This window comes from Solea senegalensis, linkage group LG18 (genome assembly GCF_019176455.1).
Source record: "Solea senegalensis isolate Sse05_10M linkage group LG18, IFAPA_SoseM_1, whole genome shotgun sequence".
NCBI classification, from domain to species: Eukaryota; Metazoa; Chordata; class Actinopteri; order Pleuronectiformes; family Soleidae; genus Solea; species Solea senegalensis.
The window spans coordinates 8,020,970-8,040,685 of NC_058041.1; the positions used below are offsets into that span (position 1 = coordinate 8,020,970).

The window sequence follows — 19,716 nt, forward strand, 5'->3', positions numbered from 1 at the left end:
TTTGCATAGATTTTTTTATTTTTATTTTCATTATATTAGTAATAAGGTTATTATTCACAATATGATCAATGTGAGGATAAGATTGTTTATGCAAAATAAAAAGTAAAACGATGACTGATTTGAAAGGTAACCATAGATTTTACAATAAATCAGAATTCTCCTAAAGATGGACAAACAACCACAAATGTACAAGTAGTATTCTGATATGGCGGACTCTATTTGTCAAAGGTGTTTAAAGCAATAAAACATCCACTAATATATCTTCACAAATGTATAATTATTTAGTGTTTTTGAGCAATTATTATTTATTTAGTTTACACATTTTTGTTCTCGAAAACTCAGTGAATGCTGCTAAACACTCAAACTTTTCATTCCAATGTTTAAGGTTACTTCTTTATTAACCTGCTCCATGTATTTAATATTTCAATTATATGTGTTTTATTTTAAAATGTAAAACAATACAGATTGGAGAGCCAGGAGAGAATTGTTGTGCAAGGCAATTTTGTGTGTCCTATGTTAGAATTGTTATGTTTTATCAGATGGAGGGGAAAAGAAAAATCCGTAGTTCATATCCAAATAAATAAATACACCCTATAATGTCCATCAGCTGTCCCAATTGCTAAAGATTGACTTCGGCCACATATCAGTTTCTAATTCAGTGCTTATTTACATGTTGCTAATTGAACCAGTTGCAGCTATTGTGCTTCTAATTGACCACCACTTACATCATTAGTCTGTGTTAGCCTGTTTTGATAAGGACTTAACTACCTGGACCTGGAATTGGTGCAGTCCTGCTGCAATATCTGTGTTAACAATCAGTGCTGTGTCTGCCATTGAGAACATGTAAATGACTGACAATTATCCAGGCATCTCAGTCTCAGCCACTGTGACGAGACTCAATGTAAATGAAACGGAGTGAGTGCTAACATTCGGACACACACAAGTTGTGATTACACAAAGTACAGCTGATGAAGTGCCGTGCTTTGTCTTCTCACCCCAAGCTGTATTCTAGTACATACAGGAAAATAGCACTTTTACGATTGGGATTAAGCTACCTGGAGTGATGTCCAGAAGGTTCTGGATAAGAGTAACTAAAGCAGAAAGTTGTGTTATAATTTACTGACTTTTAGCTTAGTTTTATTCACATACAAATGCATTTTCTTCAACTTTGACATGTGGTGCCAAGCAAAGCATTTCAATGTTGAAGAGCATATTTTTTGGGGAGATTTGTTGAAAACAAAAAGCATAGATAGTCTGCACAAAAATAACATTTTGTATCGTATATCTCCATGCAGCATTTTGGTGTCTGATAACCTGTCAGATTTATGGATTTTGTATTCATACCAGCTTTTCTGAGTTGAATTACATAACTTTATTTCTAAATCACATTTAAAAGCAACCAGGGTTCACCAAAGTGCTTTACAAAGTAAGGTACAACAACAACAACAACAACAACAACAACAACAACAATGTACAAGACAGGCTGAAAGTAAAACTTTTAAAATCATAAAATGGTAAAACAATCTTGTTAGATATGTCTGGGTAACATTCTCATCCTGAAGTGGAGGCCCAGGAGAAGAGGCCGGTCTTTAAAAGTGATTTAAAATGTTCGATAGTTATAAATCATTGCATAGACGTATATAGACGTTATAAAGTGAAATGTGTTCTTGCTCTTTCGCCTTGTGAGTTGATATTGAACTGCTGTTGTTCTCTCACAGGATATTTTCGAATCCTTTCACTGTGAAAATTAAAGATTGCGATATTGTCAAGATTTATGGAGTTATGAAATTCTGGTTCTCCGCGGATCATTGTTGATTCCTTAGTGGCAAGTGAAAAAGAAGAAAAACAGTTTGTTTCCCTCGAGCAACTTGTCTCCCCCGCTCACCCCCCAACCCCTCTTGAGAACTAATGGCTGATGGTAATCACATTTAATGAGATCATGGGGTCGTCTGTGGGGTGCACTTCTGCAAATTGCTCTCAGCGTGGGGTCTGGAGTGGGATAGGGTAGGGGCTAGCGGAGCGGTGGAGGTTGGGGGCATGAGTGTTTGGGGGCCGGTGCCCACAGAAGCTTTACCTGTCACTCAGTGGGCAGTGAAACATGTCGTGCATTTGTCTGCTTTTGTTTCCCGTCGTTTGTCTGGCATAGATAACCTCACAGAGAGAGAGGTGACTCTCGTCTCGGCTCTATTGTGTGAAACTGTTGTCCGCCCATCGTGTTCGTCCCGCCCCTCCCTGCCCCATCTCCCGTCTCTCCCTTTCTCTCTGCTCCACGACTGGTCATTTTGCCACTATCTTCTGGCTGCGGGGGGTAACCTGGGCAATTTAGTTAATCCATTAACAACTAATTGTCTCCTCCTACACTGTGTCTTGGACAAACAAACCTGATGGGTTGGTGAAGGGGAGGGTGTGGGGGGGGGTCAAACCCTGCTGACCTATAAAACTCAGACTGGAGTAGGAGGCCGACCACTCTCACTGCAAGGATCCCTTCACTTCACTCTGCTGCACAGTTCCTGGAAGTTTTTAAGTCAGGGATTTTCTTGTGCTGAGTCATCAACGTTGTTTTGTTTTGTTTTTTTTCTCTTAAAGGCACCCTGTCTTGAGTTAATTGTTCTCAGTTCCTTTTATTTATTTATTTATTTATTTATTTATTTTCGCTGTTGGTTGGAAATGTCTGGGAATCTGTGGATGCTCTGTCTCTGTCTCTGCTTTTCCTGGACCGAAGCTCGCATCTGGGCGTGGATGCTCAACATGCCCCACAGTCCCCCCAAAGACGGAGCCAAGATAGTGCGAGAGAGCGCTCAAGTGTCCAAAGTAGCCACGGTAAGCTCCTGAACACTGCACGTGTATATGTGAGACCTGTTTGTAATCATCACACATTTACTTGTCCCTTGGCGAGTCTTACCATGCCTCTGTCGTTTCTCCAGGCTACATGCGACCACGACAGGGTGTGTGGACGGGGTTTCTCCTGCGACCGTCACTTTGGCCTGTGTGTCCCTCTGCGCGGTGAGGGACACTACTGTCGGAGGGACGCCCAGTGTGTCCGTGGCCTTAGCTGCATGTTTGGGAAGTGCCACCGCAGCATCCCCAATGGACAAGAGGGTCAGTGAGCACCAGTGATCAGTCAACACTGTTTATCTAAAGCCTGTGAAGTCTCACTTTAACCTTTGAAATCTAAAAAAAAAAAATGGGGACGTGTTCTCTTCACGCAGGTGCCAGATGTAAAGTGGACCGCGACTGTGGGGCATCCATGTGTTGCGCCCGACACCACGGCGAGCAGGTGTGCAAGAGACGCCTGATCCGCGGCGAGAGCTGCTTCGTGCCTGACGGCGGCCTGGCGTTCAGTATCAACCAGATTTGTCCATGTGATGATGGGCTGCTGTGTCGTGACAGCAGTTCGCCACCCAGGAGAGAGTGAGTACTCCACTGACTGACTCACATTTTCACTCTTAATGAGTCTTCATGATCCTAACCTCTCCCTGTTTGTCTTCCAGGAGAGAGTTTATTTATCAGCCAGAGCAAAAGAGTTGGACCTGTCAAGTGCCCCAGCCCTGATTCCAGCCTCAATACAAAAGTTATTTATGATGTAAATATGTTTGCTATGACTGTATAAAGAAATGTCTATATTTCCTAATGCGTTCTTGTAGTAAGGACGGGTTGTTGTTTTTTTTTGTATGATTTTGTTCTGTACATTTTGACGTAAGCACTACTGTAGTTTGTTTGTTTGTTTTTGTAATAATAAACCAGATATGTAAACAAAATCACTTTACGTCGGCTATTAATTTGGGTGAATTATGACATAAAACCAATAATCCTCGTATAGCGTAACGTATAGCAAAAAGTGGATGAATGTCATGAGAAAAAAAAATCAGGATTTTAACTTTTTTTCACAGTAATGTCATGTTTAACAAGTTGGATCCCACATAAGAAAAAGAAAAAAATCAGGATCTGAGACAGTTTTATGGTCAGTGTCTTTGCAGTTTGTGACAACCAGACTATTTAAACCACACTGAAACTAAAGTGACTAACGTTTAACACTCAGAGTCTTGGGTCCTCCCCATGAATCTCCAAGTACTTTACAGACACATGAACTCGTTCACCCTCTGAGCGAGTCTCTCAGATCGCGGGTTCGCCCCCATTACATAACACGGCGGAATCTTGTGGCTCCCGATTGTTGGGCTCACCAGATGCTGTAACGTTACCTGTCTCCTGAACCCCTTCTTAGATCGGTATCTTCCCAGACTAACCCCTTATCAATTCTTTAGTTGCTCCATTTGGATGCTAATTGTCTCAAGTTTGTCCCCTCGTTCACTGGATGACTTGAATTGTCCCCCGTGAAAGACACTAGTGTCCAACCTCCTTGCTATCATTTTACAGCTCTTATCTCCCGTGTCTTTTGAAGGAGCTTATTTGACGCCGTGAAGTTCACGTTAAAAGCGAGAAACGTCGGAAACTGTAGTGGCCATATATGACTCGTGTTTATCAGAGCAGAGCGTCGCGTTTTGAAGGTTATCGCGCACGTCTGTTTGCACTATTTGCGAACATGAAATTGTTTTATGTTCCTGAACATTCTGTCCTGTTTGGCAAAATAATAAAGAGAAGTCCGACAGTCTGTGTCTCTCTACCTTAGGTCCTGTTCTCAAAGTTTACCTGTGACACTAAAAATGTAGAATGTAATGCGTTTGTTGTGTCAGATTCATAACATGCATATATGCACGCACCCATAAAGGGTGATTTAAGCAGCTTGAGTGCTAATCCCGTGTGGTGTTGGTCATTTGAAAGTGAATGTCCGAGCAGCACAGAGAGCTTTTGTGAGCCGCTCCACAATAGAGCTCTTAAACCAGTCCAGACAGGGGGAAGAGTGGGGATGGACAACTGGGAGGGGAGTTGATGACCCTTACCTGGGCTAGTATAAAATGACTCGAGTGGAAGAGTCACTGTTGCTTGTGACTTGTTGGAGAGCCATGAGTGAGAACCCTCTGATAGCAGACGAGACACAAGTTTAACCAAGGTGAGTCTTATTTGTGACATATTTACGTCATTTTGGAATGTGCGGCCTATATTCTTCAAATGCTAATTGTTTGATCTCTCCCTGCAGCATCACACCATGGCCTTTCTTGGGGTTTTATTAATGCTATTAATGCCTCTTGCATGGAGCTGCCCTCCCCAAAAAGCAGGTAATGACTCCATGGCTCAAGCAGTGAGGAGGTATAATGGATGGATTGTCTGTGGTGTATTCCTGCAAAGATTTATTAGATTTAAGTTTGACTGAAAATGTGGCTAGTATCAGTCATGCTCTCTGTGAATAATCCAGGACGAAGAAAGCTGCAGTAGATTTTCATAAGAGAAAGTGTAGAAAACAGTGTTGCAGTGTTATAAATAAGGGCCGGGTGTTTGTTTCTGCTTCATATTTCAGACTATGTCATGGTGTCATGTTTCCCCAACGCCATCATCGCCAACGTCCCAGAGTGTCCGTACGGCTGGGAGATCGACCAGTTGTCCCTGGGAGGCGTGTGTTATACTGGGATACACAGCTCGGGCTACTACCGCTTCATTATCCCAGACCTAACGCCTAAGAACCACTCGTACTGTGGCACACAGTCTGAGGTGAGACAGAATTCTGCCTCCTTTACAAAACCATGGACGTGAATAGAGTTCACATTAAAAAGCTGCCTTCTCTTTTATAATAAACTTTATTTGTATAGCACCGTTCATACAAGTGCTTCACAATAAAAGGAAAAAAAAAAATTAAAAAGCAAATACACGATAAAACACAACACAGGGTGGAATAAAATAGGAAAAGGCTTGAGTCAAGAGGGTTAAAACGCTGTTTTAACTTTAAAATAAACTAAAAATTCAAATAAAACACAACACAGGGTGGAATAACATATGACATACAACGTCCTCCGCAGTACATGTCCGGCAAGGACCCCAAATATGTCTTCTATAACTCCATCGTGTCCAATGACACCTCGCTCACCGTCAGGAACCAGCCAGTCAACTACACCTTCAGCTGCATGTACCGAGCAGCCCACCTGGTCAACAACGCCGTTTTCAGCCAAAGGTAAGCATCGGTGGACGGGGACACAAGGCGGCCGCAGTCACTGTGTGGATGTTGTGTGCATTCTAACCCAATGACTTGCAGTGTTTTTACTAAACCCTCTGCTTTTTCCAGAGTGGCTACAGTTTATGTCAACAATGGGAGTTTAGGCACTTTTAGATCACAGTTGTCTATGAACGTGTTCACGGTGAGTGGCTGCACACGGACTCATTTTCACCAGTGGAAACCTTGTGTGACATGTTTTATACTGTCTGGAAACGTTAACTTGCTTGGTGTTTGGTGTACGAGTGAGACTTTTGGGTCAGGGAGAGGCACAGAGTGGAAGCTGAGGAAAAACAAACGTGAATGTATTTTCCAGAATTCAAAGTTCCTGTACACCAAGGATTCTCCCTATGTCATCGATACTTCTGAGATTGGCTCTGAGGTTTTTATCGGGATTGAAGCAAAAGGACTAAGCAGCAGGTATATGAAAATTCAGCATGTATATATATATATGTATATATATATATATATATATATATATATATATATATATATACATATATATATACTTGGCTTCCTCCACCTTTCTGATCCATGTTTGTCATTTAACACTCAGATTCAAAGTCGTAATAAACAACTGCTGGGCGACTCCTACACCGTACTCGACGGACAGGAAGAGGTGGAGTCTAATTATTAACAGGTACTTAAATGTGACATATATATACTAATAATATTGACAATTTTATCACAATGTAAATGATGTAAAATTGAAATAATGTCTGTTGTTTTTTCTGACAGCTGCTCCTCTGACAACACGGTGACTATTTACGAGAACGGCAAAGACAGCCGCTCCATGTTTAAGTTCAACTCTTTCCGCTTCCAGCGGCTGGACAAGGTGTCCACCGTGTGGCTCCACTGTGAGGTCCACGTTTGTGATGGAGAGCGGTTTGCCTGTCAGCCGGTGAGCACCAAACCGCTGCAGAATGGTTTTTTTTACCATTATCAAAGTAGATATTTTGACCTGTTATAGTAGAAAAACCATTGACAATGGTATATATTGCTGTTTATTAAGTGTAATATCAGGATCCTGAATCCTAAACAGCTGCCAGGGACCATTATTCTCATAAACATCTGTCCTCCAGTCCATGTTCTGTCCATTGCAGACATTTCACTGCTGTTCGCACATTTCTGTTGTCTGTTTTTCATTTGTTGTCACCTGCTGTTTATTTCCTGAAGAGCCCTTGCTTTGTGAGAAGAAGTGTGTCATCTGAGGCAGAGTTAAGTGGGGGGATCCTCACTACTGAGTTTTACTTTAAAGGTACAGTTGAAGATGTTGTCAACGTAATAACGTATGTGATGCCAATGTATGAAAAGGCTTAATGTAAAATAACACATTCCTTCAATGGTGTACTAACTCAAATACAGTTTATTTGTCAAATGCAATTATTTTAGTTGCGATATGATGACAGAGCTACTTTAGTTTACTTAACAACATAATAACAGTGAACCTTCGGGCCAATGTCTTTATCATCAAGGGGTTTTAACGCATGGTGCCTTTAATTAATAGTCCAAATAAGCAAGTAAATAGTATGATATAAATGATATGTATTTATGTCTCAGCAGGTAAAGGACCTGCCAATAACGGATACATACAAGGTAAGTTGCAGTGATGCAGTATTTTACCTTTTTTTTTTTTCACCATTCACTGTTTGATTAACTGTATTTATTTTCCTCTTTTTCACACAGACGCCTCACTGTTCATCCTGCTGGCTCTCCTGGTAAATCCATGTTGTGATTTACTAAATGGATTAATAATGTAACAACTCTCTCTCTCTCTCTCTCTCTCTCTCAGTCTTATATATTCATTTACATACAAATACTCCGGAGGGTGTGATCACATTCTCCCCCCCACTTTCAAATGAATGACTGAACTGATTATCAGGTATTATTGTAACTAGCACATTTATTGATGCTTGAGATAAAATGTTACAGACTGCTGTCTAATAAAGGTGAATTCAAAATCAAAACACATTAATACGTTTGTGCAATTCCCTTTTTTGGTTTTCTATTGTATAGTAACAACAGTTCCCATGTCTCATACTTTGGTCTATTTTATTGCACTGACGGTAAAATAATCTGATGCATGTGAATATACTCACTCCTCCAGGCAAAGTTAAAAGACATTTTCTACAAGTTATGTTTGTGATAAAAATCTAAAGTTTTCAAATAAGGCTGACTGCTCACTGACCCAAACATGACATGAATACAAAGACAAAGTGAAATAAAAGTACTTAAGGACTAATCCTGCGCCCCTATGAATAACATTCATTTCTCTCTTTAATCTTCCTGTAAACAAAATAACATTAATCTGATGTATATTTGTTAATGTTGTTAATCTCTCCCTAATACAAATATAGATTTAGATTTTTCATACAGTGTTGTGTGAATAATGTAACTGCTACCACCCGTGTGGTTCGGACTCAGCTTATTTATTAATTTGTGACTAAATCACAATCAAAAAATAAAACCATCATTCCTGACATAAAACGCTCACAAATAAATAAGCATCCTTATATCAGTGTTTTGCATCATGACCAAAGGCCTTTGTCCCCATTTCGTCTCCATGCAGCCCCATGCACTCAAAAGCTTGTGCATTATGTGAGACCTGTGGAATGGACATTTCCAGACCTTCCTGCTAATTTATCCAAAATATATGGTCACACCATCCCCGGTCTCTTCAAATGTGCACTTTAGGAATCATGGTCTCTGAAATGAGGCCTTTGGTCACGATTTTTGGGACCTTTTTCTCAGAAGCTCTGGTCATGGCGGGTTTCTTGGGAAGAGATTAAAAAAATGCAGGTCAAATCACCGTTTGTGGTCAATCACGTGGTAACTAAACAATGACTGATTCTCTTTTTTTACCTCTGGCTGCAGTTTTAGGCGGTCAGCTGGTGGAGAGCTGTGAGCTATAGGAGGAGGATTGAACGCTGCTTTACTCAGCAGCCAGTAGGTCTTATGGGCCCCTTTACCCTGTCACGGACCAGAGCACACACGGGTCAAAAATACACGTCATACACAAACACACAGAGGCAGTAACCCTCTGAAAAGCTGTAGCACACTTACTTTCATTTCGATTTCACCCCTTTCCTCCAGCTCGTATGATCCAGCCTTGATAAGAATGTCTGCAGTGCACTGAGATATGTGAATCTTCATGGCTGAGTAAAACATACAGACGTGACTTTTATTTATTTATTTATTTATTCATAACTCGGAGCATTGTCACATGTTATAGCTCTGGCCGTTGAGCATTTGGTAGGCTGGTGGTGGAGCTGAATAAGATGTTAAAGAATGACCAAAGTCATTAAGATTTATCATCTAGAGCACAGGTGTCCAACTCAAGGTTCGCCGGCCACATCCGGCCCACCATGTAATTGTGAGATAACATGTTATGTTTTTCCAGCTTTTTTTTCCCACTGACTCACTGATTAGTACCACACTTTACCTCACCAGTAAAATAAATAAAAACATTAAATGTGGACTCTGAAAAACACAGAGCCGGAAACATAGGGGGGGGTTTTAAGGGGGCTCAGCTCGTCATTTGTATTTGGCTTTTAAAATACAAATGAGGAAATATTGGCTAATATATGTGACTACAGGACTGTTTGTGCTGTTCTACTGAAATACAGTGGACACAGTTTTTAATTTCGGCCCCCTCTGTTATTGAGTTTGACACCCCTGAGAAAAAGTGTCAAACTGGAGGCTCGTGGACCACACCTGGCCCCTCCAATTGATAACTTGTGGCCCACCACATCATGAAAACATGACCCATGACCTTCCCTTCCTCGTAAACACAGTGTGTGTGACTGAGACACAGCTGCCAGCGAGGTGATATGTAATATAATAATATTAGAATACTAAATATGCTAGCAATATTTCATAATGTAATACATTATACGAAATTCAGTTTTATCTATTGCATTATTAAATGCACTCAGCAGTTAATTACAGCTTGTTTGATGTTTTAATTACTTTACTTTAAGTACTTCATTTTCAATTTATTTCTCTGTTTTTGATATCAATAGCTTATATTTTGCATCATACATATGTTTATTATTGTGAAGTTTGCATCATTCCTTACTAAAACAAGCACTTTTACTTTGAAAGTCTGTGAAATAATATCATGAATATCTTAACTGCAATATCATAATGACATATTGTGTTGTACTTTGAAGGTCTTGTAGACCACCACATGCTAAGTTATTTTTTTAATTCCCACTTTTTTTTCTAGACCGGCCCCCTCTTGACCAGACTAGATGCTCATTGGCCCTCAGGTCGTTTGAGTTTGACACCACTGATCTAGAGACATGTGCACCAACATTCATGCAAACCAATCAAAGAGTTGTCAAAATACGATTATTCAGTCCAACCTAAAAATAATGGTGGACCAACAGTCCATTGTAGAATTAAATGAAAAACAAAACAAAACAGGTACCACAGTTCACTCACGTAGGCTGTTACTTTCCATCCGAGAAGCCATGTTCACCGTGTCTCCGAACAGACAGTAGCGAGGCATCGTGGTGCCTACGACCCCTGCAACCACTGGACCTACGGAAATATATGCATTCATTGCCTACACTTAAGTTTATCTACAACTACAATTGTTCCATCACTATTACGGTCATCCTTGAACTAAACATGATAAAAGTCATACTGACTGCTATGATGTAATTACACGGATTTACTGCAAACCGCTGTAATACTCAAATATTAACATGGATAAAAACAATGGACTAAAAGGCCTGTTTCACATCAGCTATTTTGACACAAGGTTTCATGTCAGTTGTTGCCAACTCGAGTTTTCCTTTGATAAATATTAAATTGGTTTAGTCTATTATTAATTAAGAGCATTGTCTTTTACCAGAGTGTATGCCAATGCGAATTGCAAGACTCTCAGTTGGCATATGGTGGATTTGGAAGTTTTTAATGGCGTTCAGGAAGTGTAGAGCCATTGTGGATATCTCCAGAGCGTGCTTGTAGCCATTGCTGATAGGTAGACCACTGGCTACCATGTATGCATCACCAATTGTTTCCACCTATAAGATGAAAAGGCAACAAAGATTTAGCCTTTTAAAGGAATACTTTCTGGGCAAGATGTTTAAAACTCTTGCGTCCGACCGTTTTGACATACTTTGTAGACGTCGTACATCTTGATAATGTCGTCAAAGAGGCTGTAGAGGTCGTTGAGGAACGTGACCACCTCCATCGCAGAGCTCACAGAGCACATGGAGGTGAAACCCACTATGTCGGAGAAGAAAATGGTCACCAGGTCGTAGCTTTGGGGCTCCACTGACTTCCCCGCCATCAGCTGATCTGCAATGTACCTGCAACCATTGAAAGGTCAGCACTAAAAAGGTGAAGCGTTGTAGTCCATTTTGTAATCAACAGCATAAAGACAAAGAGCAGCTACATGTGGATGTACCTTGGCAACATGCTGGAGAGAAGCCTGTCTGCACGAGCCTTTTCTGCTGTGAGCTGATTGGTCCTGTCTTCCACCACGTCCTCCAAGTGATTAGCATATTTCTCCAACTTATCCACCATATTGTCCAGTATATTTGCATGGCTACAGTACAGCAAAGATTTCAGTTACTATCTATTGCCAACAAAATAAACGATTCTCCCATGTGGAACAGGGAGATCGGTTTAAGGAAAACGTCTGAAGCCTGACCTGTCAGGGCTGATGTCCCTCAGCTCCCTCCGTAATGACCCAAACGGTGGTCGGTGGTCTGGGTTTTCATTCCAGCAGGCCCTCAGCAGTGTGTTGATGTTCTCGTCACACAGCTGCTCAGAAAGCACTGGTCGTAGGGGCTGCCCTTGGTAAGGTGTCCGCAACTGCATGATAATCTCTGTAGGAAACAAAGAGCAAGAAGCAGAAATTATAGCAGTTAGAACGAGTGGAAATAATGGTTCATGAAGTTATTTAGAAATTGGATTTTTTTTTTATCTTGTTTTCCCTCTACTTTAGTATGTTATGCTAAATCAAGCCTGTGAATATTGCAGACAAATTCACTAGATACATTGACCATACATGCACTGTTTATCAGGGGATTTTTTTCCTACGGTGAATATTGTTAGGCGGCATATTATCAAATATGTAAATATTCTATCAAATGTTCAAATATTTGGGTTCTCCAAATCAAACCTAAGCCTTTTCTGGCACTATCATAACAGTTTAAAAGCTATAATTGAGAATTAATATGGATTCTTAGTCCTAGAAAGCCATTAATTACCAAGTTATGTTGCATGTCAAACCAATATTAGTCTTACAAAATATTTTATTTCTTAAAGTATGTATTAAATGATGAGTTTCCTTTTAAATTTTAAATTTTATCATCAACTTAAGACTCTTAAAGCAACACTATGTATATTTGCTGAGCAGCTGCGCCCTCTGTCTGCACAAGTGGGAAGTATATTTGTGAGGCTCAAAATCAGAGTGGATGAGTCGCCTCATGTACAGAAAACAAAGCCTGTTTGTCACTTTCTATTCAACATTATGAGTCACATAGTGTTGCTTTAACTGTCCTGCGTGGCGGTGCGGCGGCTTTTTCTTGAGTATTCCTTCAGCTGTACCTTTGGGCTCTAGGTTGATTTCATGGTACGGTCCAGCCCGAGAGTTGTACATGAGCTCCCACATTATGATGGCAAAGCTGTAGATGTCTCCTTTAGGTGTCCCATTAGGCAGGGTACCAGATACTCTCAGGAGCTCAGGAGCTGTCCAGTACATCTCTGCGACGATGAGCAGTTACAGTTTAAATCATGTCAAATGTTTGATCAAATGAAGAAAGACATATTTGGAACTTGAGTGCAACCACTGACCATCATAGTTGGGGTTTTCCTGAGTGGTCATCTTGTTTCTAAACTCTGTCAGTCCGAATCCTGAGAGTTTGATCTGTAGCCGACTGTCCACCAGACATGTGGTGGGTTTAAGATTCCCATGGAATTTCAGGCTACTCTTGTGAATGAACTCCATCCCCTGGATCACAAAGAAATTAATTTTAACAACAAGTATTTTTGTTACGCCCCTGTGTTATTATATCAATAAATAAAACCTTGTTTACATTATAACAACCACTGGTAAGTGGACTCACATTTACAATGTCATAAGCAAAAGAGAGCTTAAACATCCAATCCAGTTCAATATCAGACGCCTTGAAAACATCCTGCGGGGGAAAACACAGCAATATGAAACAGGATGTAACATTCCTACTGTGGCCTTAAAAGAACACAAACAAGAATGTGAAGAAGTACACACTGTGGTACTGACCTTTAGACTGCCTTTCTTGCAGTACTGCGTGACCAAGCAAACATTTGGAGGCTCGACACATGCACCGAAGAACTGCACCAAATTCTCATGTTTCATCTCTTTCATCTGTCTTGAAGAGGTGAAGATGGTTAGGCACGCACACACGCGCACATTTCACTTAATGACAAAATAAATAACCACGTTAAGCTAAAGGTGTGTTTCCTCTCCAGTTTCATAGCAGTATGTTTAATTGTATATAAACCATGGCTGGATTTGAGAAAAATGTTTTGTCTAAACCAAAATGAGGAACTTTACCACACTGAACTCTTTGATAATTGAAGGCTTCTGGAAATTACAACCACCGTGGTTCTTCATGTACTTGACAGCCACTTGATTCCCCTGTATGGAAATTAAAAACATTTAAAAAAAAGTCATTTCATTCATTTTTCAACACAAAAACACTTTCTCTTATACTCTTATAAATCAGTGCACACAACATGTGCATGTAACGTACAAATGTCTCTAACGACGCACAATGGAACGTGATAATATCGGTTATTCATTGTGCATGATGGACAAACAATAAATGTATGTTGAATATGTCACTCAATCTTACTCTTACAAATAAAACAGAATCTCAAACGAGATTATCCGTCCCTCGATTCCGTCTGTGAGGACATCCTTACACATACATTTTGCACAACGACCCTGAGCTGTTACCCTCACGTAGACGTTACAGAGCGATAAAGTGCAAAACCAACTGGCGTGAGCACTCGTTCATTCCAACATCTATCAGTTTACTCAACAGGGAAACATGTTCATCTCGTTGAGCACAAGCATTTTCCCCTACAGCTTCTGGTCCAGCACTATATTCTGCTCTTACTGCACTTACTACACTTACTGATTAATGAGTTCAGGCCAGTTCAGCCATTTATTTTATTATTTTAAAATGTTTTTATGTGTCAGGGCAGGTGCAGTCCACCGCATAACCCATTTCTTTTTTCAGTGTGTTCTTGTTATTTTTTGCACTGTATATGCTGCTGTTTTCTGCCGCCTTGTGTTCTGTGCAGCTGCTGTAACACTTTTGCCCAAGAAAACTGTCTCTGCGGGGACAATAATGAAGTATGTTTGATTTGATTTGATTTGATTTGATTTGATTTGATTTGATTTGATTTGATTTGAACGTCAGCAAAACATTTTCCTGAGGAGTTAATGTCTCAGTTGCTAGTTTTTAGGTCTTCTTCAAAAGAACGTGAATTTAATTCAGTCAATTGTGTTCCAGTTCCAAAATAGACGATAAAGCACAGCACATGTGAGTGGACCCCAGTTATTTATATTTCTAGCATTTCCTCTAACTGTCTTTGTTTTCATTACTATTCTAGTCTTGAGGATCTGCTTTACTCTATAGTTTTCTTACCCATTCACACACTTCACTGTGGGATTAAGTGTCATGCTCAAGGACACAGAGACTAGCAGAGCCAGGAATTGAACCCACAACCTTCCAGCTGAAAGACAACTCCCCCCACCACTGAGCCACCATAGCTCAATCCTAACTCCTCACTAGTATAATTAACTTTAAAAACTTAAGTTCATTTTATATCAGAAAATGGCTTTTGATACTGAAGTACATATACTTTTAGACTTCTACTTAAGTATTATTACTTCGACTTCTACCAATGTCATTTTTCTGGGAAGATATTTTTGCATTTACTCAAGTATCCCTTAAGATACTTTATACAAGATGATGTTATGCAACCAGGGAACTATATTCACCTTTTTTTATATACAGCAATAATACAAATATTTAAATACTCTGATGTTAATGATTGGTGCAAACTGTGTTGTTGCAAACCAGCTTTTGTATTTTCCCCCCCAAAGTGGGTCTGATACTTGAATTTGAGTTTCCTTCAAAGTGAAGGAATGACAGAGGAAACAAAAGAATAACACCTTACTAGTAGTAAAGTGTTACCTGGTAGAGTCCTATGGTGGCGTAGATGTGCTCTCTCCCTGATTTGTCCTTCAGGCCATAGCTGTTGCTGGAGAAGTTGGACTGAGAGCCCCCACTCCCACTCTGACTCTTTGTGGTGCTAAAAGATAAACCGTGGTTTCCCTGGAGGAGACACATCCACACCAAATGTGACCACAATCGCACACACACACACATATGTGCTTATGCACTTTTTATTCTTCACACATACTGTGGGCTCCCTGACGATGGTGATGTCGCTGTAGTGTATGAGCCACCAGCAGGAGTCATCCAGTTTGGTCTGGAGGCGGGACTTCTGCAGAGTGAGGAGACCGATGCAGAGGACGGCGAGCACGCCAATCACCGGGAAGGTCACGACGAGGGTGAGCAGGACGACGTCTGCATCCCATCAATACAGATGAAGGCAGTTAGCTTGGACTCAGTGTGCAGTATCAGCTGATCATAAATCAGGTTTTATTTAAGAGTCTTTTAAATATTTATTTAGTTATTTACCATTACTCAGCCATTCACAATATTCGTTGTTGAATCCACATTCTGGTTTATCAGCTGGAGCTCGTCCTTTGGGCCAAACCACAGAAGTATACATAGGTGTTGGCCTGAAATGACATGTTTTTTTTGTTCTTTCACTGACTTGTCGGTGCACAAAGCCTTTAATACTTTGAATAGTAACAAGGTTTGTTACCGGATATTTTTGGAGTGACTGTCAAATTGGAGAATGGGCACAAACTTAATGACGTCTCCACTGTACTGCAGGTCTAAAATGGAATAGTCCACATTTCTCTCTCCGTCTTCATCAAAGTGGACTAATCCAGAGGCACCTGTGATAAAAAAGTCTTCATTTTATTAAACGGTCTGGAACGTATGTCTGGTATAGTGTTTGGGCAATAAAGTGAAATGAGTGCGTAAAACTACTTTAAAAAACATTAATTTACTTAAAAAAAATGTCTGAGAATTTATGCCATGAGAGATGGATTTAGCCCCGAAACCTAGAATGGAAACTACTCATACTACTCTTTTTTTTAGAATGGTCAAAACATGGAGCCTACATTACCAAATGTGAAGGTATATTATGCATAATAATAGGTATTTTCCAAGAAATTTAAAGCATTTTATGTCCAAAAGAATAAAAAATACTTTGTAAGTAAACTCTTTTCAGAAAAAGCTCCCATGTTAAATGTATTAATGGATTCCTTTAATTCCACAAACTACTGAATAGCCTTATTTACCAAAACAGCGATTAAAGCAGACACCAACCATAAAAGCGAATGCTGTTTTTCTTTTTCAGGGTTTGAAGCACGTGACGTCCATCATGAGGGTCTTTCCCGTCTTTGAGGACCTCCTTCAGTCCCATTGCATAGAGCAGCACGGCGTCATGCAGGTAGGCAGAATAGGGGCTCACCTAAAATGACAGATATATATATGTATCTGTGATTTTAGTTCTGTTAACAGAAGGAGTGTAAATGTTTTTTAGTTTCCAAGACCTTAACTTTTTTTTGTTTTTGTTTTTTTTAAATCACGTGTGATTATCACAGGTGCTAACCTGTTTTGCAGATGTCAGGTTGCTCCTGAATGGGCGTCCTCGCAGTTTTTCAAACACTTCTTCAAAGAAGTCGTAGTACTCGTAGCCTTCATAAGATTTCTGGCCAATGATGAAGGTCATGTCAAATGCTCTCAGGGCAGCTTGGTTCATCGAGCTGTTCAGGGCGTATTTCCACAAGTTATCCTGCCCAAGGACAAAGCAAGACATATTAATAAAAAATATAGACGAGATAAGTTCATTTTTCACAGATTTTCTTTTTTTAGCAAATGATAGTTTGATGACTGCAGCTGCAGTTGAAATGACATTTGTCATTTCAACTGAAATGGTTACAGATTAGAAATGACAAGTGTGCTTTTGTCATTTGAGAATACCTATTAATCTAATTAAACAACGTTTATGAAAACATATGCAGATAAAATGTGGTAAAGTAGGGTCACATTAGATAATGCACACAAGTAAAGAAACGTTAATATTACTTGTGAATCATATTGGCTGCAAACACCATTTTTGTAAAGTGCAAAAAGAAAATCGTCCCAGATGTTAAATTAAGTTAATCTGAGGGTTTAGCAATCAGAATTAAGACAAATGCAGTATCTATTTTACTTGAGAGTTGTTTACCTGTATAATATAAAGATTTCACACTGAGCTGCAGTGAGTGAACAGCATGACTCTGACTGCTAAAGCCTCATAGAAATACATTCATCATTTCTTACACTGTAATTACATTACAAAACAATCATTTCATAGGCCGTATATAATGGAGGAAAATATTACTTTTACTATACTATGCTATTTATGAGCGATTGAATAATAATTTAAGAAAAGGCAATACATTCTTGAAAGATACACATTTCAGAAAAAGCACATAGCAGCTTGTGACATACTGTATGCGTTATTTTTAGTTATAATATTAATGTACAATGACCAGAGAGTTTAGCTACATTGAGTCAGAGTGGCAATCACAAAATAATGCAATGTGAAAGAAAAAATAAAGAAACATAATATGACCACAAAATGATGTACAACAAATTTAAAGAGACACAATATGATAACAAAATGAGGTACAACAAATATAAAGAGACACAATATGACCACAAAATGATGTACAACAAATATAAAGAGACACAATACGACCACAAAACGATGTAAAACAACTCGAAAGAGACAAAATATGACCACAAAATGATTTACAACAAATATAAGGAGGCAAAATATGACCTCAAAGTGATGTCAAACTTAAAAGACTGCATGGTTACAAATGACACTGCCACTCAACAATCTGTTTATCCCACCTGTGTTACTGTGTTATGAAAGTTTTACTCACCACGCCTCCACTGACCTCAAAATGCTGCACCAGGAAGAAAACATAGTCACCATTCATGAGTCCCTGTCGCTCAGCCTCCAGCAGCAGAGTCATTGAGTCCTCACTGTTCGACAGCACCACAATCACTGAGGACACAGCACAGCGGGACACGTCAGACAAATACAGAGGTGGACACATGCTGTTTGTCTCACAGAGCCACAGAAAGATTCTCTCACCCCGAGCAACTGTTGCGATGTACTTCACATTTCGATAAACCAGCTGAGGATCGCTGGTGTCAAACTGCACCGCGGCGGTTACTTTGAATTTCTCTCTCAGTGGATTCTCCACCGTTTTCCACAAAGCGTCCACTTTGTCCCAGGTGTTGGATTCCAACCCCCCTCCGATAATCCCCACGTGCTTCCACCCGAAGAACTCCAGCGTCTTCACCAAGACCTCAGAGCTTCTTTTGAGAGGGGGCACAATCTTGATGTAGGAGTCATAGATAAAACTGTTGTCTGTTTTGGACGATTGTCCCACAAACCCAAACATGGGGATGTTCCATGCTGATGCAATGAGACCTGTAACCTGAGGAGGAGTAAGGATGATCTTTTGATTGACAAGAAGTTCAATTGGGAAGTTACAAGGAGAAGTAGCAACATTATAGTAGTACAATATTACAATAGTTTTGCATTCAAAGACAACAACGATTCATACCTCAGCCTCTCCTGGACACGCTGGACCAAAGAGTGCAGACACATTTTGTTTCCAGACTTGATGAATGAATCCTCCCAGGGAAAGTTTGGGATTACAGTCTGTGTCCATGTACACAAAATCCAGACTGAAGTTGCCCAGGAAGGAGGGATTTGTGTTCACCTTCTCCACGGCGATCTGCATGGCCGAGCCCAGGCGCAGGGCGCTGAAAGGGAAGGACATGTTCCAGGGAGCCTGGAAGCCAATGAGCAACTTGTACGGCTGTGACCCATTTGTGCTGTTGTTAAGAAGAGCAGCTGCACTTAACACAAACGTGAAATGAAGTACCAGTATGTGGCTCATGCCCAGAGAATATGCTGCCCTCGACATCCCTCTCATCCTATCAGTTGCTTAGTGTTACAGGGCTTAAATAACACCATCTTCCCTGGTGATGCTGGAAAGTTGTTTGGGGAGGAGACAATGTAAATATGTGTAGAGAGGGAGGTACACATATAGAGGTAATACATCATCTGTTTTTAGTCCTTCCTATGGTGTAAAACCCATAGTTAGCCCATGCAAAAATCTTTATGTTTTAATCCAGTCATTCCCACAGGCTGAGCCGGAACCATTGATGGTTTATGTTGATTTTGAGTACATTTGCAGAAGTTTTTCAGCATCTACCTTATAAAACAACACCTGCATAATAGTATGTTCTGATTCATGCAGTACATCTCTTGGACATGGTTGGTGTACCTCAAAAATAATAATTGGTTAAATGATGCAATGAATTGGATCATGAGTCATTTTGGAAACACCAGCCTATGAAATTAAACTTTTTACTTTTCGCAAGCATGGC

General features: G+C 40.1%; 3 protein-coding genes across 9 annotated transcripts; 2 read left to right on the forward strand and 1 right to left on the reverse strand.

Annotated features, from left to right (window-relative positions):
- The first annotated feature begins 2,436 nt into the window (after nt 1-2,436).
- Nucleotides 2,437-3,712, forward strand: LOC122759567 (dickkopf-related protein 3-like). Of its 2 annotated transcripts, XM_044014496.1 has the most exons (4): nt 2,437-2,820; nt 2,925-3,099; nt 3,210-3,411; nt 3,492-3,712. In XM_044014496.1, exons 1-4 carry the CDS (start codon nt 2,668-2,670, stop codon nt 3,550-3,552), a joined length of 591 nt encoding a protein of 196 aa, XP_043870431.1. In that variant the 5' UTR covers nt 2,437-2,667; the 3' UTR covers nt 3,553-3,712. The 2 variants fall into 2 exon arrangements, with proteins under 2 accessions (XP_043870431.1, XP_043870432.1); XM_044014497.1 differs by lacking the exon at nt 3,492-3,712 and having other exon boundaries at nt 3,210-3,415.
- A 1,231-nt stretch (nt 3,713-4,943) lies between these two features.
- Nucleotides 4,944-7,911, forward strand: tectb (tectorin beta). Of its 5 annotated transcripts, none has more exons than XM_044014240.1 (11): nt 4,944-5,008; nt 5,096-5,174; nt 5,414-5,604; nt 5,910-6,061; nt 6,173-6,245; nt 6,417-6,520; nt 6,657-6,740; nt 6,839-7,001; nt 7,277-7,358; nt 7,661-7,696; nt 7,787-7,911. In XM_044014240.1, exons 2-11 carry the CDS (start codon nt 5,105-5,107, stop codon nt 7,858-7,860), a joined length of 1,029 nt encoding a protein of 342 aa, XP_043870175.1. In that variant the 5' UTR covers nt 4,944-5,008; nt 5,096-5,104; the 3' UTR covers nt 7,861-7,911. The 5 variants fall into 5 exon arrangements, with proteins under 5 accessions (XP_043870175.1, XP_043870176.1, XP_043870172.1 ...); XM_044014241.1 differs by having other exon boundaries at nt 7,664-7,696; XM_044014237.1 differs by having other exon boundaries at nt 6,173-6,520.
- Nucleotides 7,912-7,985: 74 nt separating this feature from the next.
- gucy2g (guanylate cyclase 2g) lies at nt 7,986-19,247 on the reverse strand. 2 transcript variants are annotated; one of them, XM_044014233.1, is made up of 22 exons: nt 18,885-19,247; nt 18,407-18,755; nt 18,207-18,316; nt 16,868-17,050; nt 16,582-16,726; nt 16,010-16,145; nt 15,820-15,923; nt 15,539-15,705; nt 15,310-15,450; nt 13,656-13,739; nt 13,362-13,466; nt 13,186-13,257; nt 12,914-13,070; nt 12,668-12,823; nt 11,766-11,943; nt 11,520-11,660; nt 11,229-11,421; nt 10,959-11,133; nt 10,547-10,645; nt 9,164-9,255; nt 8,963-9,070; nt 7,986-8,873 (listed from the first exon to the last, which is right to left on the reverse strand). In XM_044014233.1, the coding sequence occupies exons 1-22, from the start codon at nt 19,221-19,223 to the stop codon at nt 8,778-8,780; spliced, it is 3,330 nt and encodes a 1,109-aa protein (XP_043870168.1). In that variant the 5' UTR covers nt 19,224-19,247; the 3' UTR covers nt 7,986-8,777. The 2 variants fall into 2 exon arrangements, with proteins under 2 accessions (XP_043870168.1, XP_043870167.1); XM_044014232.1 differs by having other exon boundaries at nt 18,192-18,316.
- Nucleotides 19,248-19,716: the final 469 nt, after the last annotated feature.

Coding starts and splice junctions, on each gene's coding strand:
- LOC122759567 (XM_044014496.1), top strand. CDS start 2,668: ATGTCTGGGAATCTGTGGATGCTCTGTCTCTGTCTCTGCTTTTCCTGG. Junction 2,821..2,924: donor AAGTGTCCAAAGTAGCCACG/GTAAGCTCCTGA, acceptor TCGTTTCTCCAG/GCTACATGCGACCACGACAG. Junction 3,100..3,209: donor CATCCCCAATGGACAAGAGG/GTCAGTGAGCAC, acceptor CTCTTCACGCAG/GTGCCAGATGTAAAGTGGAC.
- gucy2g (XM_044014232.1), bottom strand. CDS start 19,223: ATGAGCCACATACTGGTACTTCATTTCACGTTTGTGTTAAGTGCAGCT. Junction 16,727..16,867: donor ACCTGACATCTGCAAAACAG/GTTAGCACCTGT, acceptor CTGTCATTTTAG/GTGAGCCCCTATTCTGCCTA. Junction 11,661..11,765: donor AGGGACATCAGCCCTGACAG/GTCAGGCTTCAG, acceptor GCTGTACTGTAG/CCATGCAAATATACTGGACA.
- tectb (XM_044014237.1), top strand. CDS start 5,105: ATGGCCTTTCTTGGGGTTTTATTAATGCTATTAATGCCTCTTGCATGG. Junction 6,741..6,838: donor TGGAGTCTAATTATTAACAG/GTACTTAAATGT, acceptor TTTTTCTGACAG/CTGCTCCTCTGACAACACGG. Junction 7,359..7,660: donor TACTGAGTTTTACTTTAAAG/GTACAGTTGAAG, acceptor TTTATGTCTCAG/CAGGTAAAGGACCTGCCAAT.